This window comes from Aquarana catesbeiana, linkage group LG01 (genome assembly GCF_042186555.1).
Source record: "Aquarana catesbeiana isolate 2022-GZ linkage group LG01, ASM4218655v1, whole genome shotgun sequence".
Classification (NCBI taxonomy): domain Eukaryota; kingdom Metazoa; phylum Chordata; class Amphibia; order Anura; family Ranidae; genus Aquarana; species Aquarana catesbeiana.
In genome coordinates, this window is record NC_133324.1 from 238,901,411 (window position 1) to 238,922,576 (window position 21,166).

General features: G+C 42.7%; 2 protein-coding genes across 2 annotated transcripts in view; one reads left to right on the plus strand and one right to left on the minus strand.

Annotated features, from left to right (window-relative positions):
• The window catches only part of BRAP (BRCA1 associated protein), an 87,585-nt gene extending 87,041 nt beyond the window's left edge, over positions 1-544 (minus strand). The window contains exon 1 of the mRNA XM_073626253.1: positions 347-544. Coding sequence (XP_073482354.1) covers positions 347-425 — 79 coding nt within the window. The 5' untranslated portion in view covers positions 426-544. The remainder of the gene's footprint in view (positions 1-346) is intronic.
• Positions 545-812: 268 nt separating this feature from the next.
• Positions 813-21,166, plus strand: part of ACAD10 (acyl-CoA dehydrogenase family member 10) — an 83,188-nt gene continuing 62,834 nt past the window's right edge. The window contains exons 1-3 of the mRNA XM_073626274.1: positions 813-957; positions 12,161-12,340; positions 15,774-15,922. Coding sequence (XP_073482375.1) covers positions 12,166-12,340; positions 15,774-15,922 — 324 coding nt within the window. The 5' untranslated portion in view covers positions 813-957; positions 12,161-12,165. The remainder of the gene's footprint in view (positions 958-12,160; positions 12,341-15,773; positions 15,923-21,166) is intronic.

Genomic DNA, 21,166 nt, shown 5'->3' on the forward strand with positions numbered 1-21,166 from the left:
CCTCCAGAGTTGTGTCTCACTAATTCTGGAGGTGGCCAGATCACCAGGTGAAAAGTCTACAAAAAGGAAAACGAATGCAGTCACATCTAATGATTGGCAAGCTGCAATGTAATACATTTTTGCTTTAATACGACTTTAAGATTCTGTGTTGGATGTGGGACTTTTGTAGAGGGTTCCCTCAAACAATACTGACAGGAAAAGCCAGCAGTCCTAGCAGATAAGGTCTGCCTCCAGTACAATGTGACCAGGGCCATTGCTAGGCACACACACTGGTTCTAGAAGCCCAGCCTCGCAGGTAAGCAGCCATGACAGGTACACCCGTCTATAGGAATCCCCCCCGGCTCACCAGCGCGGTATTGGAAGCCCACAGGAGAAGGAGAATGATCCGCAAGCTCCAGCCGGACGACAACCAGTGATACACTCATATGTCAGGCCAGACACGGGCAGGGAGCGCACACAGGGACAGTCACTATACCAGCCTGGAACCCGACTATTCCCTCTACCGTCTCACAACTGCACATCCGGAATCGGGAACCCGTGACCCCGTCTGGGACTTTTCATTGGCCGCTTACCATGACTTGACAAAGATCCGCGGCTGCCATGCTTGATGTGGGAAAACAATGTAAACAAGCTGGAGATGGAAATAGACCCGTGTTGTGGTTTTATGACAAATGATGGTGGACATATTTATGAACAATGAGTTCGTTAGCTATACAAGCCTATACGGCAGGTGCTCCTACAAAGAACTTTATATATACAAATTACATAACCCGCCGCCTTTCTGTCACCATTACTTCAGCTGGGCCATTTCTCCCTGCGCTTCACATGACCGTGGTCTCCAGAAACATGGCCGCCTCAGAGGGATCTGTCTGACCTCTAGTGTGTTATCGCTTGTGTTGCGGGAGTTGGAGATCTGTCAAAAGCAGACCGAGGAAAGCAATACTGTCCGACCTTAGGGTGAGTTACAGTCTGACACTTCTCACCACATAGAGAAGCACAGGACAGTCTGCTGATGAGATAAATAGTGGAAATAGAGTTCATAAGCACAACCGGATAAAGAGATCCCGCTGTATTCTTCAATGAACAATGTCCATACATAGGGTGCAGACATGGAGAAGCTCTCTGTCACATAGGAAGTGTGGATAATGAACACTCAGGGGTCTCCTAAGTGTCAGATAAACTTTTCACCCCTGCAACCAATCAGATTATCGCTGTCATGGCAGGGTGATGACATATCTCCCAACTTTTTGAGATGTGAATAAGGGACACCTATCAGCAAAAGTATACAGGCAAAGGACACACCCCCTGTCATGCCCCCTTCAAATAGAATCTTACAAGTGCTTTTTTTACCACTACTATTCCTTTATATTGGCTTTTGGAATTTACAAATGCAGCAATTAAGAAATTGGATGAAAGGTTTAGCACTGGGAAACATTTTTTGATAGATAAAAAGTACATTATATATAACACTTAATAGATAGATCCAAAATGAGGGACAAATGAGGAGGAATGAGGGACAGAGGGACATTACTCCAACACAGGGACAGTACCTCCAAATCGGGGACAGTTGTGATAGCATAGATTACTGGAAAGCCGACCACCCTCCCTTGGTAATTCATAGCGATCCTGTCAGAATTCTGGAGACCCCAATGACACACACAACAGGCAGCTTTCGAGTCTGAGTCTGAACTCTTTATTAACCACTTGCCGACTGGCTCACGCCTATATACGTCGGCAGAAGGGCACGTACAGGCATATTAAAGTACCTGTACGTTGCCCTTTAAGAAGCGTTTTGCGGGCGCGCACCCACTACGACCTCCGTGAGTGTGATAGCGCGTCCCACGGACTCGATGTCCACGGGGATACCCGCGATCGTCTCACAGAGAGGAAGAACGGGAAAATGCTTATGTAAACAAGCAGTTCCCCGTTCTGCCTAGTGAAAGGACACTGATCACAGCTCCCTGTAATCGGGAGCGGTGTTTAGAGTCGTGTCACACATAGCCACGCCCCCCACAGTTAGAATCACTCCCTAGGACACACTTAACCCCTTCACTGTCCCCTAGGGTTAACCCCTTCACTGCCAGTCACATTTACACAGTAATCAATACATTTTTAATTGCACTGATCGCTGCATAAATGTTAATGGTCCCAAAATCGCACCAAAAGTGTCCAATCTGTCCGCCATAATGTCGCAGTCACGATAAAATCGCTGATCGCCGCTATTACTAGTAAAAAAAAAATATTAATAAAAATGTCATAAAACTATCCACTATTTTGTAGACGCTATAACTTTTGTGCAAACCAATCAATAAACGCTTATTGCGATTTTTTTTTTTTTTTTTACCAAAAATATGTAGAAGAATAAGTATCGGCCTAAACTGAGGGGAAAAAAAATGTTTTTTTTATATATTTTTTGGGGCTATTTATTATAGCAAAAAGTAAAAAATAATGGGTTTTTTTTTGTTGTTGCTATTTTTTTTTGTTTATAGCTCAAAAAATAAAAACTGCAGAGGTGATCAAATACCACCAAAAGAAAGCTCTATTTGTGGGGAAAAAAGGACGTCAATTTTGTTTGGGAGCCACGTCGCATGACCGCGCAATTGTCGGTTAAAGCAACGCAGTGCTGAATCGCAAAAAGTGCTCTGGTCTTTGGGCAGCCAAATTGTCCGGGGCTTAAGTGGTTAAGAATGATATCTTTTATATGTGAGTTACAGCAAAAGAGGGGGAGGGGTAAGCTCGCTCCTAAGTTTCTAAGGGTTAACCAGGTTTCTAGCGATGAACATGAACAAATTCTGGACAGCCGCACTCATTTAAAGCCTTGTTTATTGGAAGATGCACATCAAATTCAAAAGATCATAGCAGACAAAAAAGAGCTGACTTTTCGCACTAGCGTAAGTGCATGATCACATCAGAGTGGTGCAACGTTTTGGAGCCACGCAGGGCCCCTTCGTCACATGCCTGACGAAGGGGCCCTGCATGGCTCTGAAACGTTGCACCACTCTGTGATGTGATCATGCAATAAAAAATCAGTTTGGACGCTATTCTGTTGATCCATGGTGTGCTTGCTGGCAAATATCTGCATCGTGATTTTTGAACCGGTCTTCAGCCGGCCGTTACTGCAGCACCCAAATCTTTTTGAAGCTTCATCCAGGAACGTGTGTGATAGGAATATGGGGTACCATTCCTTCCACTGACACCAGCAATAGGACACTGTTTCTCCCCCCGTAACACCAAAGATGTATTGTTTACTACCACTGACGCCAGGACAATTTCTACCCCCAATGGCCACAGTCCGGCCCCCCTAAAGTCTAGAAAACAGTAAACTGGCCCTTTGTTAAGAAAGTTTGGAGACCCCTGCTCTATAGTGTGTACTTGTCTCAGCCCACGTTCACATCAGGTCATTTTGACATATCAAATCCCATGTTGAATTGCCGGCAACGGCACCATTCGAATCAGTGCGACGCCGACTTTGCGGCGCAGCGCCGATTCCCAAAAGTATTTCCTGTACTGCTTTTGGCGACTTCGGGGGCGATTTGAATAGACATCTGTGTATGAACCCGCACAGATGTCTGTCAAATCGCTTCCGAAGTCAGACTGCATTGCTGGTTTGAAATCGTGCGAGTTCAGCTGAACCTGCGCAATTTCAAACCCGCCCTCAGTGTGAACCTGGGCTCAATCCAGAGCACTAAGAGGTCATTTACACTTGCTTCAAAATATGGCATTGGATGAACTTTTAAAGCACTCTGAATGCCAATTAAAGCACCTGTCACTAAATAAATTGGTTACCTTACAGTCCTGTTCACATGTTGTGTTTACTTTGTACCCAATGTCCTTGGTGCTTCAAAGCATCCACAGAAGTCTATGACAATGCTCGCTTACAGTACCCGAAGGGGCTTTTTCTCAATGTTAGCTTCAGTTTGTTTTGGAGGCATTGCAGGTATGAGATATCCCAGGATGCACTGGGAAAACCAACAAGCAAATCAACACACACAAGGCATTTGGCGTTTGGCAAAAAAGCATAAAAAACACCTCAAATAAGCATGTGGAAGCAGTAGGCCCTTTAACCCCTTCACAACAGCGCTATAGCCGAATTAGGGCTACAGCACGGTCGCACATTGCCGGGAGGGCGTCATATGATGTCTTCCCATGCTCACGCTACCCGCGCTCATCAGCAGTGATCGCTGCATTATTCAGACACAGCTTATCACAGATCAGGGTAAAGAGTCAAGCACAGCGGCTCTTTACAATATGACCAGTAGAGATGGACTCAGGCATGTTTGAGGATCCTAGTTCCGAGCCACGTGCCCGATCCCGCCAGGAAGCCGACACTGCACACTGCTAATCACAGGCAGCTGCGGCCTGGGAAATGTCTCACTGCCTGTGATTAGCAATCACGCCCAACACGCCCAATCCCATCTCATGATCAGTGTAAACAGAATTTGCCGGTTATTGGCAATCCTCTCCTCACGACAACAGCGCGTGAGGAGAGGAGACACGATAACTGGCAAATCCACACAGGGGACATATACACTGATCATCAGGGCACTGAGTGTCCTGATGATCAGTGCAGCCCCATCAGTGCCTACCAGTGCTGCCAATCAGTGCCTCCTATCAGTACAGCTTAATTAGTGCACATCAGTGAAGGAAAAAAAATTACTTAATTACAAAATTTTATAGCAGAAATTAAGAAAAACTTTTTGTTTTGTTTTTTTCAAAATTTTAGCACAAAATAAAAAGCCCATTGGCAATTAAATGCCACCAAAAGAAAGCTCTATCTGTCTAAAAAAAAATGATAAAAATTTCATATGGGTACAGTATTGCATGACCACGTAATTGTTATTGAAAGTGTGACAGCGCTGAAAATTGGCCTGGGCAGGAAGGGGGAGTGAAAGTGCCCAGTAGGCAAGTGGTTAAAGTGTGTTAAAATCATGCAAGTGTAAATGAGCCCTAAGTGTCATATCTGTCTGCTGTTTTGTTACTCTGCTATCAGTATAAATCACTTCTGGCAAGTTTTCCTGACACCAAGAGAAAAAAAAAGGTGACAGGGGAGGGAAACTCTAGCACACAGCCTATGATTGACAGCTTCAGCTCTCTTCCTGTGAGCTGTGTGAAGGGGTGGGGTGTCCCTTCCGTCCAATCAGCTCTCAGAGCTTCCCTCACTGAGCTCTGCAGAGTGTAATTCCAGCTCTCCACACCCTTTTTTTCTGACAGCTCAAACAAGCGCTATACATTCTGGACTTTAAATGGATGTAGATAAGAGAGGGCTGCGAATAAACAGGTAGAACATATGTAGGAGGATTTGTTTCATGTATGTGAATCACCTGAGGCCAGTCACTTCAATGGAAGGGTTTTTAACCACTTTAAATGTAAAAGCCCAACTATAGCTGAAACCTAAAGTGACATAAAGCAGATAATAATATAACAACATAATGCATTTGTTGTTTTTTTCTAAAAAAAAAATCCTGCTCTGTGTTTTCTTTTGAAAGCGTCCCCCGACCACACTGACACACTCCCTGCAAAGTATGTTCCCCCCCAGCTCCTATGAAGTACATGCCTGCTCCTGGTCTGTATAACAATTGTATGTGCAGCATTCAGAGTAGCACACACAGGTAGTGTGAGAGGGACATATCACCGCTGTGCAGGAGGAGGAGAGGTGTGGTTTTGGCCCTGTGTGTGTCCCTCTTGTATTGCCTGTGTATATAGCACTTGAAATACAGAATGTACAGTTGTAGTAATGAGTGGAAGCGCGCTGATAGAGGGGACACCTACGGAGTACGTCAGTGTAGCCAGTGGTCCATTGCAGAAGTAAACACAGAGGAGGATTATTGTAGAAAAAAATAGCAAATACATGTAAGTTATATCATTATTGTTATCCATATTATGAGGAAAAGATTGTAAGGGCCAGTTCACACCACATGCAATCCAGTACGTTTTTTTTTCTGCATAAAAAAACGCATGGAAAGTAGGTTATATGGTTTTCAATGGCATAGTTCCCACCAGTGTGGTCAGTTCCAGAAAAAAAAAAGTTGAATGTGCCGCTTTTTTCTGCACTGAACTGTACTGGAACTTGGTAAAACACATCAGAAATGCACCAGATCGCACCTAAACACACCAAAAACGCAGTGGAACATGCATTTCCTTATTTAGGGTGAGGAACAAAGAGGGGGGAAAAATGCACCAGAACACACCAAAAATGCATCAAAAACCTGTAAAAAAAATGCGTATGCAGAAAAGCATCCGGAAAGCATCTGGACTGCGTTTCTATGATTTGATCCGGCCCTAAAGGGTTAGTTCACATTTTCAGAAAAAAATGAAAAAGTGAACTAAGACCGTACACCCCTCCATCCCCGCTGTACTTACCTCTGTGGGTGCTGACCTGTCAGTGTGCATGCAGCAAGTGGACTTGAAATCACCTTATTTCTGTATTGGGTGCTTCTGGAACGGATCAAAATAATGCTCTGTACCCACAAGCAGGACTCTCCATTCTGCCTCTGTTCTCCCCCCTCCTCCCTGGAGATGGAGGCAATGACAATCACAGCTCATAAGAAGGGAGTGGGGGGGTGGGTCAGGGCTGAGCCACACTGTGCGGTGACGTGGCTCTGTGGCTCATGCATGCGTTTGCAAATGCGTGCGGACTGAACCCCTGTTTTTAACGCATACTGTTAGACAGGTTTATTCGGTTGTCTGCGAGCTGGTGTACACACAACCTTACCGTGGGACGGTCCAACCTACTCGAATTGAGAACACATCCATCTGAGCGGGGGTATTTCTACTGTTTATCTACCCTATCGGCTCTCTAGAAGGGAGACTCACTTCACATCCCGCGGGCGAAGTTCGCAGTATACCCCAGTAACACTGTTTGATGACATAGGTATCACATGTGGAAAAAAGTGAAGTACAGGCTCCACTGGCGTAAACTGTATCACGCTATTGGCATTGTTCCATTCTTTTTGGGATTGGTCCTATATACATCGTGAAAGCTATAGAGCCTTCGGTTTGGAGCTGCAAGGACGGACCATTCATCCATTAGCCTTAACCTATTCAGCTGGTCGTTAAGTTATTTGCTTTTTGAGTCTGCCATCTGGTAAGCAGGCTCTCTGTGTGGTGTTGGTGCACTTACTGATCTCTTCACTGGCTGATGTCCCACATATCTGTAGGATTTTGCACTTAATATTTGTTATTTGGTAAGGAGACCCTCTGTGTGGCGTTGGTGGTTGCTAATTATTCACCACGGGGTACTTAATACATCTTTTTCACATTGTGAGTGTTACTCCTATTTACATATTCATTTTTGTGTCAGTATTACGCTATGTTATTGTTTTATATTTTTTTGTGATAAAAGTATTTTTAAGTGGATTCAACTTACACCCATTGTTAAAGTGGAATATCATTATATCGTTATATCCTACTGTGACTGGTTCGCATCAAGGCCCAGGCTGGGTTAAGCCACCTGCTTGATTGGCTTACATTCTGGTAAGCATGTCATTCATCAGTTGGGGATACACTCTGTTTTGTCAAGTCACTGAGTGTCACTATTTGGAAAGTTGGGACTGTTATTAATTTGGACTTTAACCAGTTTTACAACCATATAATTTGTATTATTTACAGAGATTATTATATCCAACTCATGTATTATTGATTTTCATTTATTAATTAATTTTTTCAGCGCGGCTTTTCTATTTCCCATTTGTTTTTGTGTATATCCCACAATAGCTGCTGCTTTATTGCTTTTCCAAGCGCAGTTTTCTTTTCTTTTTCTGAGCCACACTGTGTATGTCTATGGACACACACAGCACGGCTTAGAAGCAACCCACACAAGTGCCCCTATAGCAAGCGGCTTCCTATGGGGGCAATCAGAAGGGGGGAGAAACCAGAAGTGCTGGGAGGAACCCCAGAAAAGGAGGATCTGGGCTGCAAAACCATTGCAAAGAGCAGGTAAGTATAACACGTTTTATTATTTAAAAAAAAATCCTTTAGAATCCCTTTAAGTGACACTAAACAATATCCTTATTCTCCAAAAATAATCAATACACATTTACTACAAAAAAAGCCCTGTAATCTATTTTTCTGGAAATTCTCTCTGTCTCTTTTTCTGCCTCCTTATAACATCCTCTGTGAGTTCTCAAACCTCTCCTTTTTCCCCCCTCACTTTTTTTCATTAGTGATGTGTGCTTCTCTATACACACTACATATCCCATACAAACCTTGGCACCCCCAGATGTTTTGGAACTACATTTCCCATGATGCTCTACTACACTGAAGAGTCCATTAGCATCACGGGAAATGTAGTTCCAAAATATCTGGGGTGCCAAGGTTCGCCATCACTAGTCCATAGTCCATTTCAGTTGGGAGCAAAAGAGGGTGGCTATGTTCCTACATACAGTGGGACCATGGAGAATGAACGTAGTCACCCTCTAACAGAGATTTGGAGGAGGATGAGAACAATAGTAGGTATAATTTTGAGTTAAGAAAACATACTTGAATAAAGTTTTTTTTCAGTGTCACTTTAAATGATCAGTCATCCCAAGCCTTTTTTGCTGGGTGGGAATGCATGCGATTATGCATGTATTCCTGCCCAACACATATGTGAATCTATGTCAGTCCCTGGCTTTTTACAGTGCCTTGAAAAAGTATTCATACCTCTTGAAATTTTCCACATTTTGTCATGTTACAACCAAAAAGGTAAATGTATTTTATTGGGATTTTATGTGATAGACCAACATAAAGTGGCACATTATTGTGAAGTAGGAGGAAAATGATAAATAGTTTTCAATTTTTTTTTTTACAAATAAATATGTGAAAAGTGTGGCGTGCATTTGTATTCAGCCCCCCCTGATTCAATACTTTGTAGAACCACCTTTCTCTGCAATTATAACTGCAGGTTTTTTGGGTATGTCTCTACCAGTTTTGCACATCTAGAGGGTGACATTTTTGCCTATTCTTCTTTGGAAAATAGCTCAGGCTCAGTCAAATTAGATGGAGAGCGTCTGTAAACAGCAATTTACAAGTCTTGCCACAGATTCTCAATTGTATTTAGGTCTGAACTTTGACTGGGCAATTCTAACACATATATTAATATGCTGTGATCTAAACCATTCCATTGTAGTTCTGGCTGTATGTTTAGGGTCATTGTCCTGCTGGAAGGTGAACCTCCGCCCCAGTCTCAAGTCTTTTCTCCATCCATCTTCCCATCAACTCTGACCAGCTTCCTGTCCCTGCTGAAGAAAAGCATCCCCACAACATGATGCTGCCACCACCATGTTTCACGGTGGGAATGGGGTGTTCAGGGTGATGTGCAGTGTTAGTTTTCCGCCACACATAGCATTTTGCTTATAGGCCAAAAAGTTCAATTTTGGTCTCATCTGACCAGAGAACCTTCTTCCACATGTTTGCTGAGTCCCCCACATGGCTTCTCACAAATTGCAAATGGGACTTCTTATGGCTTTCTTTCAACAATGACTTTCTTCTTGCCACTCTTCCTTTAGGCCAGATTTCTGGAGTGCACGACTAATAGTTGTCCTATGAACAGATTCTCCCACCTGAGCTGTGAATCTCTGCAGCTCCTCCAGAGTCACCATGGGCCTCTTGGCTACTTCTCTGATTAATGCTCTCCTTGCCCGGCCTGTCAGTTTAGGTGGATGGCCATGTCTTGGTAGGTTTGCAGTTGTGCCATTCTCTTTCCATTTTTGGATGATGGATTGAACAGTGCTCCGTGAGATGTTCAAAGCTTGGGATATTTTCGTATAACCCAACCCTGAACCCTGCTTTAAACTTCTCCACAACTTTATCCCTGACCTGTCGGTGTGTTCCTTGCCCTTCACGATGCTGTTTGTTTACTAAGGTTCTCTAACAAACCTCTGAGGGCTTTACAGAACAGCTACATTTATACTGAGATTAAATTACACACAGGTGGATTCTTTTTACTATTTAGGTGACTTCTGAAGGCAATTGGTTCCATTAGATTTTAGTTAGGGGTATCCGAGTAAAGGTGGCTGAATACAAATGCACGCCACACTTTTCACATATTTATTTGTAAAAAAATTTGAAAACCATTTATCATTTTTCTTCCACTTCATAATTATGTGCCACTTTGTGTTGGTCTATCACAAAAATCCCAATAAAATACATTTACGTTTTTTAGGTGTAACATGACAAAATGTGGAAAATTTCAAGGGGTATGAATACTTTTTCAAGGCACTGTATATGTCAGTGATACCACAACAGTGATAAATCTCTGCCATTATTTCTGGCTGTGGGTTTGTCTACCCTGGAGTTCCCATGCACTTCTGTGTTTCCTGCTGCATTCACAATATAAAAGAAATTCCACAGTAGCCAAGGACACAGTAGGTGTGCAGACCCACTATCTCTGAGATATATATATAAGAGACTTTCAGGTGGTTTATCTCTCCTGCATCTAATGAAAACTAATAATAAAAAAAAAATGTGTTCATTATGCTATTGATTATAATGTTTTTTCAGATGTTTTACCTGTAAAGGTTACCTTCATTTAAAGTAGAAGTTCCAGTTAAATATAAAAAAATAAGTTCAGTTATGCATGCATTAAAAATGGTTCCATTTTTAATATATTTCTTATTTATTGGTTTCCCAAAAACAGTTACATTCTGGGAATGATAACTGTGCCAGTTGCTTGTAAACTGTAAAGCCATTGATGGCTGGTGTCATAACTGATCCCATGTACAACACCATGGTAACTGCAGATCAAACAGAGGCTAAGATGGCAGCTTCCTTGGCTGAAAAGGATAGGAGGGTTTTGTTCTCCTTTTCGAAGAACATATTATGTAATTACAAAGGTTCTTCAAAAAGTTTCCACACTTTTTTAACTCTCTTAAATATAAAAAAAAAAGCGTGGAAACCTTTTGAAGAACCCTCATATATGCGTCTGTGAAGGTGTCCATTAAAATGAACCTATTTCTTTTGCCCTGAATAGGCAAAGCACATAGTCACTTTATATCAAATGTTTTGCTAAAAATGACTGCCCATAACTGTTCTATATTGTAGTTTACTGGTCCTTGGTATGGTGGCTGCATTCGTATTTTTTTAAGCTTTCTTTTTGCCTTTTTTTTTTTTTTTAAGAATATATTTTTTGCCATTTTATTGGTTGAACTAGATGGACTTGTTTCAACCAGACTAACTATGTAAGCTTCTTTTCCTTTATTTTCACCTGGTAATCCTGCAAATAGCACACATCCCATCCTTGTGCGGCTACATCACTCTTCCACTGTATCTATGGAGGGAGCCATAGTTGTCATCATAGGCTGCTTTCCTGATATGGACTATAATATGTTGGGGGGGAAAGGCTGGTGTTAGTGTTGCAAACATCCCGACACCATGGCTGATATGGTGTTAGGATGATTGAAGCAAATTTTTCTTATTACATTGTAACATACAGTATAATGAAATAGTTCAACTCACCATAATGCCGAATCCGTGGGAGCCCTGAGTGTGTCACTTGTCACTGTAGCCTGCCACCAGATGCAGCTTGTCACTTGCCACCGTTGCCCACCACTAGATGCAACAAGTCACTTTCCACTATCTCCTGCCACCAGATGAAGCTTGTCACTTGCCACCGTCGCCTGCTACCAGATGCAGCCTGTCACTTTCCACCTTCGCCTGCCACCAAATGAAGCTTGTCACTTGCCACCGTCGCCTGAAACCAGATGCAACAAGTCACCCACCACTGTAGCCTGCCACCAAATGCAGCATGTCACTCCCCACTGTCGCCTACTACCAGATGCAGCATGTCACTCCCTACTGTCGCCTGCTACCAGATGCAGCATGTCACTCCCTACTGTCGCCTGCTACCAGATGCAGCATGTCACTCCCTACTGTCGCCTGCTACCAGATGCAGCATGTCACTCCCTACTGTCACCTGCTACCAGATGCAGCATGTCACTCCCTACTGTCACCTGCTACCAGATGCAGCATGTCACCCCCACTGTCGCCTGCTACCAGATGCAGCATGTCACTTGCCACTGTCGCCTGCCACCAGATGCAGCGTGTCACTTGCTACTGGTAGTTTTAACTGAAAGTGGTTAACTAGCAAAAAAAAAAACCTTAACCATTTTTTGTATTAATATGTGTGATTGATAAGTAATAGTTTTGATGTGTTGTATATTATTGTTATATTTTATTTTGCTAGGTACAATGCTGATAACCCGAGTTTTGCAAGCTTCTTGCAAACATCCATCGGCATGGAGACGCTGCCTGCTGCAACAGTGGAGTCCAGTAAGATGGGGACATGCATCTACCCAAATATATAAGGCAGTTGTTTTTGATATGGGTGGTGTACTTCTACCTTCACCCTACAAATTAGCTGAAGGTGAGAATAACAGCACGTTTTAATAAAATTCTTAAAATGCTGAAATGTCTAGTTACCGATTACAAGATTTGACCTTGTAACTTTTTTTTTCCCAGTCTAATGAGCAGTCATTTCTGGTTGCCAAGCATCTCTGTACTTTGTACACTGACCTTTGGTGTAGTAAATGAAGACATACATTTTTTACAGAGCATGTTAAAGACTATTTTTTAAGAGCTAACTTCCGGCAATTTTTTTTTTCTAGATAAGGTAGTGATAAGGAAACCCCAGAACTCAAGGGGTTTCAGTAACATTGACTGCTGAAGCCGAATCCAAGAAGATGTATTTAACCACTTAAGGACCGGGCCGCTTTTTGAGATTTGTTGTTTACAAGTTAAAAACAGTTTTTTTTGCTAGAAAATTACTTAGAACCCCCAAACATTATACATTTTTTCCCTAACACCCTAGAGAATAAAATGGCGGTTGTTGCAATACTTTCTGTCACACCATATTTGCGCAGCGGTTGTACAAGCGCCCTTTTTTTGGGAAAAAATACACTTTTTTGAATTAAAAAAAAGACAACAGTAAAGTTAGCCCAATTTTTTTATATTGTGAAAGATAATGTTATGCTGAGTAAATTGATACCCAACATGTCATGCTTCAAAATTGCGCCCGCTCGTGGATAGGGGTGCAACGAATCAAAAAACTCACGGTTCGGATCGTTCCTCGGATCAGGAGTCACGGTTCGGATCAACAAAAAAAAATCTCCCCCACTGTAATATTCACGTCATCTCCCCCACTGTGATATCCTCAATCTCCCCCACTCTAATAATATTTTGGCAGGGTATTGCAGGGTATTGGCAGAGTATTGGCAGGGTATGGCATAGTATTGGCGGGTATTGCAGAGTATTGGCAGGGTATTGGCGGATATTGCAGAGTATTGGCAGGGTATGGCAGAATATTGGCAGGGTATTGGCAGGGTATGGCAGAGTATTGGCACTGCTGCCATCCGATCTCTCCCCTCCACTGTACAGATCAGTACACAGAGGGGAGAGAGGAACTGGCGTCATGACATGACGCCGGTTTGTTTACAAGTGATTGCTCCGTCATTTGACGGAGCGATCACATGGTAAACGGCCACCGGGTATACCAAGATGGCCACCGCTCCGGAGCCAGGCCGAAGCTGGATGTACTAATCCGATCAGGGTGAACCGTTCGGATCACGGATCAGTGACGATCCGTTGCACCCCCTACTCGTGGAATGGCGACAAACTTTTACCCTTAAAAATCTCCATAGGTGATGTTTAAAAAATTCTACAGGTTGCATGTTTTGAGTTACAGAGGAGGTCTAGGGCTAGAATTATTGCTCTCGCTCTACCTATCACGGCGATACCTCACATGTGTGGTTTGAACACCGTTTTCATATGCGGGCGCTACTCACGTATGTGTTCCCTTCTGCGCGCGAGCTCAGCGAGACGGGGCACGTTTAAAAAATTTTTTCTTATTTATTTTATCTTTTTATTTATTTATTTTTTTTTTACACTGTTCTTTTAAAAAAAAATTGAGTCACTTTTATTCCTATTGCAAGGAATATAAACATCCCTTGTAATAGAAAAAAAGCATGACAGGACCTCTTAAATATGAGATCTGGGGTCAAAAAGACCTCAGATCTCATATTTACACTAAAATGCAATAAAAAAATGTTTTTGTTATTTAAAAAAAAAAAAAATGGCCCTTTAAGAGCTATGGGCGGAAGTGATGTTTTGACGTCGCTTCCACCCTGCAGTGCTATGGAAACTGGTGGTGGCCATCTTCCTCTCACTCATCTCCATACCCAGCAAGGAAGAGGATCCGATCGCCTCCTCCGACAACTCCGGTAAGCGGCAGAGTGCACCGGAGCGCAGTGGGAGGGGTGGCCCCTCCTGCCACCGATTAAAAGTGATCTAGCAGCGAATTCACCGCAGATACCACTATTATCGGAAACTGGACCGCCGGCCGAAGAAGAAGATACCGGGGTTATGGCATCTAGCTGCTGCCATAACAACGATATTCCTCTTCAAATTTAGGACGTATATCAGCGTGCGGCGGTCCGGAAGTGGTTAATATTCAAGCATGTAGCTATCTGCAAGCAGGGAGAACAATACAGTACATGGTGGTACGTTCAAAATAATTTTTCTGAAATGGCTGAGAGCCTCATAGTACAATTTATACATACAAGTTCTGTGGGAAAGACCAGAGATAGACATTTTCATAACTGAAGGTGTGAATGGCATTTGACCACAACCAAAACAGCTGTTATATCATATGACTTCTTACATATTCGTACCAAGTATATCTGCTTAGTCAGAAACACATGTTTTGATACTTAGAACTAAATGTTTGATAAAATACCCTATCAGTAGGAAATGGTTAGAACTTTGGTCGGACATATTTAGTACAGATTTCAGGTACCAGGGCAAGAAAGAAGGAGAACAGGTTTCATTAGCATAGGAAGACAAGAAAAAAAAGGCTGATAGGAATTCAAATGTTTTTCTAAGTATTTTTTTTTTTTTTGTTTTTTTTATTAGTTTTGTATACAGTGGTGTTTTTTTTTTGCTGGTCGTGTCCCCTTTAGGGAGATTCACCCTCTCTATTTGTCCCGTTTATACCATTGTCACCGAGCGTGAAAGTAATAGCCCTCACAAATTTTATCCAAAAATGAAAAAAGTTGCCTTTAGAGAAAACAACGTTTTTGTTGCTGTCTCTTACTTTCCTCTTACTTTCTGTCTGTTTGAGACCCTTCCATCCGTCACAACAATGGAGTAACAGACAACAAGATAAAAATCTTAGAGACATTGCGATTCATCCCCGCTCTATCCAGTTTTATTAGTTGGTTGCATTGATTACATAACGTAGATGTGCATTTATTTTTGGATCTACAGTAGTACCATACATCATCAATTTATAGTGTTGTCGTAAAGCCTTAAGGTTTTTCACCTTAATGCATTCTATGCATTAAGTTGAAAGATCTTCTGTGCTGCAGTTGCCCCCCAGACCCCCCCCCCCATTTTCTTACCTGTGCCAGATCCGATCCAGTGATGTGTATGAATGCAGCAGCTGCGGTCTCTCTCCTCATTGGACCGATTGATAGTAGCAGGAGCCATTGGCTCCCTCTACTGTCAATCAAGTCCTGTGACGTGGGGGGCGGGCCCAGTCCTGCTGGCTATGGACGCAGCAGCGGGAATCCGCATGGAACTTGATGAAAAGGAGGGGCCTGGAGTGCCGGCATAGGACCCCAGAAGAGGAGAAAAGGGGCTACTCTGTGCAAAACCATTGCACAGAGCAGGTAAGTATAAGCATGTTTGTTATTTTTATAAATATTTAAAAAAAAGGAAGGTTTATAACCAAATTCCATGTTTCTCTCTCCCTAGATAGTGATACTAATGCATTCATCACTGTTTCTATATCTCTTACACAGAGTGGGAAATTCGTAACAATGTTCCTGGGGGCACCATAAAACAAGCCATTCTAACTGGTGGTGAGGGTGGACCTTGGATGAAATACATGAGAGGAGAGTTATCTGCTCAAGGTTTTGTGGAAGAATTTGGACATCTCTGTTCAAATATTGTGAGTTTTACTTGCTGGAGACGTTTTAAGAAATGAACTGTTTCAGAAACCACCATGCAGAGGCAAATTATCTGACAATTTTAGTTACTTTTAAAGGATATGTAAAGGTTCTTTTAAAAAAAAAAAAACAAACATGTCATGCTTACCTCCTCTGTGCAGTTGAAGTAGCACGATTTCAAAGCCACTTTGTGCAAACCTTGGGTAAATCCTTCTAATGAGGATACAGACAGTAGTTAAAACCTCACAGTGGCTCTAACCCCACACTATACAGTACTAGCCAAAACTATAAAATAGATAAAAGCAACTTGAACAGATGTTTGTCCTAACATATTATTTATTTTTACCTGTGCATGTAGATGCAGATTCATGTAAATGCTTAAACATTTTCAAATGCTGTACAGTACAGTACAAGCTTAAACAATCGTGGTAGAGGATGATGGACTTGTTGGAGAGGATGGGACTGGTATTATAGAGTCAGAATCTGATTCTGCTGCTGGAGTCGGTTTCTTGAAGTAGGCATCAAAGTAGGTTTGCACAGAGCTTTTCTTTTTCTCAACATAAATGGCCCTGTAGCATCTCAGGCCTTCGATACAGTAAACTTTGGTGAACCTCTCTGTATCAGGATCTGGCTCCTCTAACCTTGCTATTCCTGCTTCAATGAGACAAAAAGCATCAGCTAACTGTTTTGTAGAAAACCATGGGAGTCGAGTAACTCTACAAAATCATTTTCACTGATAAATACTGATAAACTGCTAAATACCTTTTCTCATCAGCAGTATACAGCAGTCTTATGACTTCTATCAGTATCCGGCTGAGCAATGGTTAAAGCTTGTAGGAGGAGTTTTCATTCTTCTCTGACTGTCCTATGTGGCTGCATAACCCCTGCACCTCTATCTGGAGGGAAGTGCTGATTGGCCCTGTGCTGATCACATGCACCCTCCCAAAAAAAACCTCTCTAGCAATACACACCAAACTGAGCATGTGCAGAGTACCTCCAAGACTCTGTAATATCAGCAGCAGTAGCGGCTGGTGCTCAAAATTTTTTTGGGGGTGGCACAAACTAAAGCCACCCCCCCCGCGGGAGACGGACAGTTGTGATCATCCCTCCCAACCCTTCCCTTCTCCCAGCAGGAGAGAACAGGAAGTGTGTCCTGAGACACGATTGGCCAGGGAGTTCTAGTGCCGTGTACACACGGCCGGACTTGCCAACGAATTAAACGCCGTCGGCAGTTCCGACGGAGAGATTTAGAACATGTTCTGAGTCCATCGGAAATGCCGACAGAAAAAGTCCGATGGGGCATACACACGGTCGGAATGTCAGACCGAAAACTCCCATCGGACTTTTTCTGTCGGGAAGTCCGGCCGTGTGTACGCGGCATAAGACTCCCTGGCCAATAGGGGCTTGCTGATTGGCCAGAAGGAGAATGAGGAAGACAACAGCGAATATTCATCCACTATTGTCACACAAGTGCCCACCCTTTTTTGAAGCCTATTAGAGTCTCAGGCTCTAATCACGTCCTTCAAAAAAAAAAAATCCCATTGGAATCCATGCGCCCTGCATGTAGATTAGGGGGCCGGACACATGGATAGGGGAGCGACGCCCCTTATGGAGAGGCCGCCACTGATCAGCAGATGGATTAGGGACAGTAAAAAAAAAGTGATGATCAGAGAAGACAGATCAGGATGGAACAGACTTTTTACACAATGCAGTGGATCATTTTAGTTCCACAGCGAGTATAACAAGCATGTTTTACTGCATATACAGATTTTACTGTTGTGTGGTTAGTAACACTTTAAGGTCATCTCATTCTTTTGGTAGCCCTGACAAATTTGTGAGAATGTCTTCCTTAAATAATAGGCATAGGAAGGCTATGATTCCCTGATCCATTGGCTGAAGTAGTGATGTGGTGTTGGGGGGCAGAAATACCACCTTTACATTGGGGTGCGTGTCATCTAAAGTGTTTGGATGTCCAGGGGCATTGTCAAGGAGCAATTTGAAAGGAATGTTTTTGCCCAAGCAATAACATTCAACAGCAGGGACAAAATGGTTCAGAAACCATTCTTGAAAGACCACAACTGTAACCCAAGCCTTTGAATTTGCCCTCCAAATAACAGGAAGACATGTCTTAGTGACATTACGTAGTGCCCTCGGATTTAGGGAGCAAGGTTAATGCTTTAAATCCCCAAATGAATTACCCCCAAGAAATAAAGTCAGCCTGTCATCTGATGTCTTATGTCCTGGTGCATTTTTTTTCCTCTTTTGAAATGTAGGTCCTCTCAAGCATTTTTTCCCAAAACAAGCCAGTTTCTTCTAAATTAGTTCTGGCAAATAACCTTCATTGTCAATAATATCTGCCAATATCTTGGGAAAATCACTTGCAGCACTTACATCGGCACTTGCTGATACACCTTGAACTTTAATATTATGCAAATTAGCTCTTTCTTTTAAATCATTTAAATCATCATGATTTCTTTTAAATCATTGAAAAGGCTTTGAGCCTTTTCTTGCACTAAAGAAAGACTAATAGGCATATTACGCTGATTTTAGTCTTCTATCCAAATTGTCAACAGCCTTTCCATCTCGATAATTAAACCGCTGCTTTCACATGCTCCATTATTCTACCTATTCTATCTTTTAAAATTGTTGCGATTGTTGACTGACTGTAGCCAAATGCTCTGCCAATGAATGATGGAGTTTTACCTTTCTTTGATCTCTTTATTATTTCTACTTTATTTTCCATGGTGATTGTTTTTCTTTTCAATGCTGTATCACATGCTCTTGCATCAGATTTGTTTTTGGAGGCATCGTTGCAGGGTGAAGACAAAAAACATTTAGTGGAGTGCATCAAGAAGAAAGAAAAGAAAGTGTAGCAGCCAGCCAATTTATTATAATAAAACAGGTACTATACAAAAAACACTCACTGAGGTGGCAAGATATAAGGCTCATCAGTGGAATATGCACGCTTGTTGTGCGTACTCAGCCCGCAACACCAGCAGTGGTTTGTGACCCTGTTCAGCAGCGTGGGATCCAGTACAAAAAAAAGCTAAAAGAGACCCAGAAGGATAGTTACATTCAGGACCAAGCAGAATAAATTACAAAAAAGGCTTTAGGGACCTTTCACACAGGGCGTATCCGCTGTACGGACTCTGCTAGCTCAGCGGGGATCGATCCGTTGATCCCTGCTGAGCAGGTGGATGACAGGTCCGTCTCTGCTCACTGTGCAGGGACGGACCTGTCAGAGCCCCGCTGATCTCTATGGGAAGATCAGATGAAAACGGACCGCCTGTCCGTTTTCATCCAATCTGGTGGACGGATGGCGAACGTATCGCCATCCGTCTGTTTTGAGCGGATCTTGTAGGATCGGATGACACATCTCTGCTGACGTTCGCCTGCCCATAGAAGTCAATGGGTGGCCCGCTCAGATCTGCCTGAAAAACGGACAGGCGGATCTAAGCGGGCCGATAGCGTGAAAAGGGCCTTATTGTCCAGCTATTAACAGTACGACAACAGATGGCATAAAAACACGCACCTCCATCACCTCTACGTGACAAAAGTGATGGAAAAGGGTTAACCTTATGAGTACTGTATTGATAGTGCTGAACTGAGAAAATAAGATAAATTGTGGATGTCAAATGGATGATTGAATGGGAGCTTCACATGACATGAGCTTGTGCTGGAACACAGGTGGATATACTGTACAATAATACAGTTCTGCTCTCATAGAAGTAACAGGTACAAGTACAGGGCATACTCTCAATAGTAGTGGGCACAGAATACAGTACCGTACTGGCCTCAGACAGTGCCCGCAAAGCACAAGTTCCGTAGCCAAATTGTCATAATAAATCTCACCAGTTTCACAAGTTTCAGGCCCTTCTGGCCTTGCAGTGATGTGGGATTCCATTACTGTAGCAAGATGGGTGCCGGCAGCTTCTGGGACTAGCGTGGAGCACAAGCTACATCCTGCAGCAGTATTTGAACCGCTGTGTGAAGGAGCTCTTAAACTTTACATCATTGCTTGCACTGAAAAATTCCCAGGTCTGGGATCCTGTTCATCTTTATTAGCATTTTTCTTGTCCCCCTCTGTGATTTCTCCTTTGTTTTGTGTATATAATGGTCAAGTTTGTGCATTTGTGATCTACATTTGTTTGTTTTTGAGCTGTGAGCTGTTATTTAGGTGAACTTAAAGCAGGGGTCTCAAACTGGTGGCTCTGCAGTTGTTGCAGAACTACAAGTCCCATCATGCCTCTGCCTGAGGGAGTCATGCTATTAACTGTAAGCCTTGAAATGCCTCTTGTAGTTTCACAACAGCTGGAGGGCTGCCAGTTTGAGGCCCCTGACCTAAAGGTTCTTGCATGACAGTCTTAACAAGTAGCACATTTAGTTACTATATGATTTCCAAGCTTTATAAAGTAAAACTTTCTTTACCAAATCCCCCTCCATTTGTGTCTCACTCTCTTTCCCTCCCAAACACTGCAGCTCTCAGTGGGAGGGTTTCAGCGGCACAGGTAATGCTGTCATTCTAGAAAGCAGTGGGCAGGGCTGAGTGTGGCCAGATGCTGATTGACAAGCTACAGGCTTATGAATCAGCGGTGACAATGCTGATTGCCATGGCCAGTGTTGCCAACCTACCAGATTGAAATTTACTGACACAACACCAAACTTTACTGGCACAGCCACATTTTTACTGGCATTTCCAAAAGTTACAAAATTACAGTTTTAAGTGCATATTTGAGTATTTCGGCTACAAACAAGTACAATGTGCAATTAGCAATGTGATTTAAGATATTTCTTATTCTATTTTTGATACAGTAAGCAAGTAGCCCAGGGACAGGACTCCTGAGGGCAAGACATTAGAATGGGCGAGGAGTGGGACATAATAGGGTAGGAGAGGGTATATCTTCAATGACTAAAGTTTGGGTTTATTAATCCCTCATAAATAATTTGCTCAAAAGGAAAATATAATGTTTTACCATGTTCTTATATATGTAACCGGATATGCATGTTATGAACAATGTCAGATGTTGATGTACCTGTCAATTATTACATTTTGTTAAAAATCTCATTAAAAATTATTGGAAAAGAAATTAGAATGGGCGGCACGCACACATGAAATTGACTCTCCCAGTGACACTGATAGCAGTGTGCAGCAGCACAGATCACCAACGCACCCTCTGTCCCCTCCTGAGTCACAGTGAAAGTCCCTCTCCTCGCCAGGTGGTCCCTACCAGTCCAATCAGCACTGA